This window comes from Zingiber officinale, chromosome 6A, assembly GCF_018446385.1.
Source record: "Zingiber officinale cultivar Zhangliang chromosome 6A, Zo_v1.1, whole genome shotgun sequence".
In the NCBI taxonomy this organism is placed as follows: domain Eukaryota; kingdom Viridiplantae; phylum Streptophyta; class Magnoliopsida; order Zingiberales; family Zingiberaceae; genus Zingiber; species Zingiber officinale.
The window spans coordinates 21,554,385-21,560,986 of record NC_055997.1 but is presented as its reverse complement, the minus strand read 5'-3'; the positions used below and the strand labels follow the sequence as shown (position 1 = coordinate 21,560,986).

The 6,602-nt window shown below is 38.3% G+C and overlaps 1 protein-coding gene across 1 annotated transcript; it reads left to right on the top strand.

The window, feature by feature from the left end:
* Window positions 1–1,147: 1,147 nt before the first annotated feature.
* Window positions 1,148–5,267, top strand: LOC121996096 (probable pre-mRNA-splicing factor ATP-dependent RNA helicase DEAH5). The gene is made up of 2 exons (XM_042549913.1): window positions 1,148–4,380; window positions 4,691–5,267. The coding sequence occupies exons 1-2, from the start codon at window positions 1,232–1,234 to the stop codon at window positions 5,082–5,084; spliced, it is 3,543 nt and encodes a 1,180-aa protein (XP_042405847.1). The 5' UTR covers window positions 1,148–1,231; the 3' UTR covers window positions 5,085–5,267.
* Window positions 5,268–6,602: the final 1,335 nt, after the last annotated feature.

Here is a 6,602-nt window from a genome sequence, read left to right as displayed (position 1 = left end):
GAAGCCTTGGGACCTAGCATAAGAATTTATTAAGATTGTCATTTATTAAGAATGTATTAGATGAGTCATTTAGTCTTCCGCTGCTAGTTAATTGTAAGTTTTGAGTTCTCCGAGAGTTTTAGGAATTACTATCAACATGTGAATAAGGATAGTTAAGTAAAGTTATTAGTCCAGTAGCGCTCCGCCCTCACAGTCCAGTAGCGAGAAGGGTGGGGTGTTACATTAGAATAGGAGTCATCACATGCTTCAAACTAAGTAAAACTTAGTTTTATTAGCATTATATTTGTTTTCTTTATTCCGCTGCGTAACTTGTTTTAAATTGCGATTTTCGACAAATGCTATTCAACCTCCTCTAATGTCTTTATGATCCAACATAATTTATCTCCATTCCATATCCTCTGGAGTAGACATTAAGGGCCCCTGGGGCTAGAGGACCTATCCTTTGGTCCACAAATTACGGACCAAAGGATGGTCCACAACATGTATTGGTTGAATTTGATGGACCACACCTGTTTAACAGGTAGGGTCCATCACAATCACCAATCGGATTTTGCGGACCACCCTCTGGTCCGTAAATTACGGACCAAAGGATCTCACCTGCCAGGGGCTATGATGTAATGGTAAAAGCGCTCAGTTGTCTCCTAGACACCCATGGTTCAATTTTCAATTATAGTGTATTTGTAGGGATTTTTTTTCAAATAAAACATGCAGCTAAGGGATACTGGACTTTTGTCGTTATAAAACCTGATTAATTTAATTTTTTTTTTGGTAGATATTGAGGGACGAAAGGTGATTATATTTACAGTGCAAGGTTATAAATATAAAACATCAGTTATAAATTTCAAAATTTGATTCCCAATTCTCGATTATCTCCCAAACTTAATTTCGTTAATTAATTAATTTTTAATTTTATACATAAAATTTTGACATTTTTTTAAAAAATAGTTTTTTTATTAAAATTAATTATTATAAATAATTTTAATAATAAAAAACAGAAAATTAAAATGACAATCTCACAGTTAAGAATTTAATTTATTAAATTTTTATAATTAATTGGGATTTCTTAAAAAGTTGTTTAGATTTTTTATACAAGTCTGTTAAGTTTTTTATTAGTTTAAAGAATAAATCGTCTCTATAGAAAGGGGTTTAAGGTCGGACGTTTTGAGACAGGATCGGAAAAAAGCCTTGAGATACCGCCGAAACCTACTTCCGGCGAAACCTACTTTCGGCGATGGGCAAGGCGATGGAAACCAGGTTGGAATACTTCTCTTTGCTCTCTTACGTATGCCAGGAACTGGAATCCCACGTCGGTTCCGGCGACAAGGTTCTCGCAGAGTTCATCACCGATCTCGGCCGCAACTCTGAGGCCGTCGACGAGTTTGAATCCAAGCTAAAGGAGTTTGGGGCTGGCAATTTTCCGGACTACCTCGTTCGTTCCCTCCTCACCACGATCCACGCCATCCTTCCCCCCACCTTCAAGACCAGCAATAAATCCGCCGAAAAGGCTTTTCCTGACGAGAAATCATCCGCCTTCACCGCTCTCTCCCGCCCAGACGGCCGCTATCGAGCCAGGGAGCTCCGTTTGGAGATCGAGATGGACGCCGATCGCAATGCGGAGGACGAGCGCAGGAAATCTGATCGGGATAGGGGCTGCAAACTTGTCCGTGAGCGGAATGAACGGTACAGAAACTATCGTGATAAAGAACGACATAGGGGCAGAGATAGAGATCGGAGTCGAGACTGCAACAGAGATCGGGAAAAAGACAGATATGGAGAAAGGGAAAGAGACAGAGAGAGGGATCATAGATGGAAGAATCATAGAGTTCTTGACGAAGATGAAGAAGAGGAGGAGCAGCACAAAGAGAGGAGGCGTCCTGCTCAACCTCGCAGAACTTCTAATGAACCAGAGCTTTATGCAATCTACAAAGGAAGAGTTTCGCGGGTTATGGACATTGGGTGCTTTGTCCAGCTGAATGATTTGAGGGGAAAGGAAGGTCTGGTTCATGTCTCACAGATTGCCGGTAGGAGGATTGCCAATGCAAACGATGCAGTTAAGAGGGGCCAAGAAGTTTTTGTGAAGGTCATTCCAGCGTCAGGGCAGAAGCTTAGCTTATCCATGAGGGATGTAGATCAGAAAACTGGCAAAGATCTTCTTCCGATGAGGAAGAGCTCGCAGAATGAAGCACATATGGTGAACCCAGCAAGTGGGAAAGGAGGCCCGGCGAAGAGGTTAGGTCTTTCAGGGGTTACTATTGTTGAGAAGGATGAAGATGGACCGTCAAGGCGGCCGCTCAAGAGAATGAGCTCGCTTGATAGATGGGAGGCAAATCAGTTCAAAGCTGCTATTGGTATGCATGCCGGTGACTATCCAATGTTCGATGATGATGGAGATGGGATCTTGTATCAGGACGAGGGTGCTGAGGAGGAGATAGAGATTGAGCTCAATGAGGATGAACCTGCCTTCTTGCAGGGACGGAGTCGTTTTTCGATTGATATGTCACCTGTCAAAATTTTCAAGAACCCGGAGGGATCTTTGGGCAGGGCTGCTGCACTGCAGTCGGCTCTCATCAAGGAGAGAAGGGAGTTAAGGGAGCAGCAGCAGAGGACAATGCTAGACTCAATTCCTAAAGATCTCAATCGTCCCTGGGAAGATCCAATGCCGGAAACTGGCGAGCGGCATCTTGCACAGGAACTTAGGGGAGTGGGATTGTCAGCCTATGAGATGCCGGAATGGAAGAAAGATGCTTATGGAAAAACGGTAACGCTTGGGCAGAGATCAAAGTTGTCAATACAGGAACAAAAGCAGAGCCTTCCTATTTATAAATTGAAAAAGGAGTTGGTTCAAGCTGTGCACGACAATCAGGTTCTTGTTGTGATTGGTGAGACTGGCTCAGGGAAGACAACACAGGTTACTCAGTATCTTGCTGAGGCAGGATACACAACAAGAGGGAAAATTGGGTGCACACAACCTCGAAGGGTGGCAGCCATGTCTGTTGCAAAGCGGGTGGCTGAAGAATATGGTTGTCGCCTGGGTGAGGAGGTTGGTTATGCTATTAGGTTTGAAGACTGTACTGGCCCTGAGACTGTGATCAAATACATGACAGATGGTATGCTTCTCCGGGAGATTTTAGCTGATGAAACTCTATCACAGTACTCAGTAATTATGTTGGATGAAGCTCATGAAAGGACCATCCATACTGATGTTCTCTTTGGGTTGCTAAAGCAGCTTGTGAAGCGAAGACCAGATCTTCGGTTGATTGTGACATCTGCTACACTGGATGCAGAGAAATTCTCTGGCTACTTCTATAATTGCAACATTTTCACCATTCCTGGAAGAACTTTCCCAGTGGAGATACTTTATGCTAAGCAACCGGAAACTGATTATCTTGATGCAGCACTAATAACTGTTTTGCAGATACATTTGACGGAACCTGAAGGAGATGTACTACTCTTCTTGACTGGCCAAGAAGAGATTGATCATGCCTGCCAGTCTCTGTATGAGAGAATTAAAGGGTTAGGAAAAAATGTGCCTGAGTTGATAATCTTGCCTGTATACAGTGCACTTCCCAGTGAAATGCAGTCCAGAATTTTTGAACCTGCTCCTCCTGGGAAGCGGAAAGTAGTTGTGGCTACCAACATTGCAGAAGCTTCATTGACCATCGACGGTATTTACTATGTCGTGGATCCTGGCTTTGCTAAACAAAATGTCTACAACCCCAAGCTTGGGCTTGATTCACTAGTTATTACTCCCATCTCACAAGCATCAGCAAAGCAGCGAGCTGGCCGTGCTGGGCGTACTGGTCCTGGTAAATGTTTCCGACTATATACAGAGAGTGCTTACCGAAATGAAATGTCTCCGACAACAATTCCAGAAATCCAGAGGATCAATCTTGGCATGACAACTCTTAATATGAAGGCTATGGGTATAAATGACTTACTATCCTTCGATTTCATGGATCCTCCATCACCTCAAGCCCTCATTTCTGCTATGGAACAACTATATAGTCTTGGAGCCCTTGATGAGGAAGGGCTTCTGACAAAATTGGGTAGAAAAATGGCTGAGTTCCCATTGGATCCTCCTTTATCAAAAATGCTTCTCGCTAGTGTGGACCTTGGATGCAGTGATGAAATTTTGACCATCATAGCAATGATTACGACTGGGAACATTTTCTACAGACCGAGAGAGAAACAAGCCCAGGCAGATCAGAAAAGAGCAAAATTCTTTCAGCCAGAAGGGGATCACTTAACACTGCTGGCTGTATACGAGGCATGGAAAGCTAAAAACTTTTCAGGGCCTTGGTGCTTTGAGAATTTTGTGCAGTCCCGTTCGCTTAGGAGAGCTCAGGATGTGAGGAAACAACTTCTTACTATCATGGACAGGTATGTCATTCATTATCTAACAGACTTGTTTGCCATGTCTATCACATTCTTTGCTAATTCACCACTAAATGTCTAATTTTCATTGTTTTTTACTACTAGCATTACATTATATTTGTCAAAATTGGCTCATGATCGACCAGTTAGAGTCTGAATAGTCTATGCAAACAGTCATTTGAGAAAGTCATTATCCGTATAATACTAGACGTAAATATTTTGGGTTTATTGTCCTTGTCAAATTGTGATATTGTTCACACTTTGATGCAGCTTGTCATTGCCAGACTTTTAACTGATAATTTATCTCACATTTCAGATATAAGCTCGATGTTGTTAGTTCTGGAAAAAATTTCACAAAGATAAGTAAGGCCGTCACAGCGGGTTTCTTCTTTCACGCAGCAAGGAAGGACCCTCAAGAAGGGTACAGGACGCTAGCCGAAAAGCAATCTGTGTACATCCACCCCAGCAGTGCTCTATTTCAAAGGCAACCAGACTGGGTGATCTATCATGAGCTCGTCATGACAACCAAGGAATACATGAGGGAAGTTACGGTCATCGACCCCAAGTGGTTGGTGGAATTAGCTCCAGCACTTTACAAGACATCAGATCCTACCAAGATCAGTAAACGTCAGAGGCAGGAGCGTATCGAGCCGCTCCACGACCGATATCATGAGCCTAACTCGTGGCGTTTGAGCAAGCGCCGAGCTTGAGGCTGTCTTCGGCAATTTCTCTTCTAGTTTTAGAAATTTTTTTGTTTCATTTTGTAATGTGATCTATGGAATAGAAGTTTTAGCCCTTTTTTTTTTTTTTGTAAATCTTCTTTGGCTTTTCCTACGCAACTGTGATGCTGTATTTAGTGAATTAGTGGCTACAGACTGACTGGTTAAAACTATATACGACTGGAATTATATTCCAAGGAAGATATTTTTGTCAGTAGATTATTATGCACTTGCAGGTGTTTTTTTTAAAATTCTATTTTAGTTAATACTATATATATAGCTTACGTTGATTAGTTTTTAGATAACTGTTTTGATTTTATAAAAATTTAGGATAAATTTAAAAATACTCAGCATTTTATTAGCATTGTTAGGTCAATTATTTATTAATTCATGAGATTTATTAAACATTAAGCATGCCTCCGGACATTTATAGGCGTAGAAAAGTGGGGTGTACCCCTTTTTGTTCCAACAAATTAAAGTAATTTGGATTGAAAAAGCTTCTTTTGTTCAAATATATTTAAAGGTGAATTTTTTATTAATTTGAAATAAAAAATATTCTAATTTCTTAATTTGACCAACAATGTGTGTAGATCTTTTGACTTACAATAAATAAATAATATATTTTAATTAAAATAGCCAGTTTTATATAAGTATATAAATTATTCTATTGTCAGTTTTAATTAAAATTATTATTATTATTATTATTTATTTATTTGCTGAACATTGAGTTGCTTTAGATGTACACAATTTATATTGTTTTAATTTTTGCTATTTTATAATAATTATTTAATCAATGCATAACTATTTTAAATTTTTTGATAATTTTTTAATTTATAATATTTTTTTATTTTTTTTTTAAATGCATAGCTGATATACAAGTTTTCAAACTTTACAGCAAAATTTTTATACTTATTTTAAAAAATATAGATAGATATTTTTGATAAATTTTTTAAAATGTAAAGCTTAATTTTCTTAATTTTATGATACATTTTAGAATTGATAATTTTTTAAAAAATATATTATTTTCAAAAAGTTATAACTTAGGTATTCATTTTTAAAATATGCAATTGTATATATTATATTTGAGTTTTTAAGCAAGTGAGTATTATTTTTTTATTTATTTGTTTTTATAATTTAGATATTTTCATATGTCATTAGGATAAATCCAAAAAAGCACCTAGAGATATGACAATCACGGACTTTCTAAAATAAACAAGGCAAATGTCTTGATTGACGCGATTGTTACCTCGCCACTTAAATTAAACTGTGCCTTAGTAGGTTTCAATTGAGTATTATTTAAATTTTAGATGCTGAAAGAAGTAAATTTAATAAAGAATCGAGGGCAATGACCCTTAGCGTAGTCATTCAAAAAGCTTTTTTAAATTAGTTCCAGTTTGGTTGGATCGATTAATTTTAATTAATCAAGATGACCAATTTAATCTATAAAACTGGTTGAGGAAGATTTTATTTTATATATATATATATATATATATATATATATATATATAT

Coding starts and splice junctions, on each gene's coding strand:
- LOC121996096 (XM_042549913.1), top strand. CDS start 1,232: ATGGGCAAGGCGATGGAAACCAGGTTGGAATACTTCTCTTTGCTCTCT. Junction 4,381..4,690: donor CTTCTTACTATCATGGACAG/GTATGTCATTCA, acceptor CTCACATTTCAG/ATATAAGCTCGATGTTGTTA.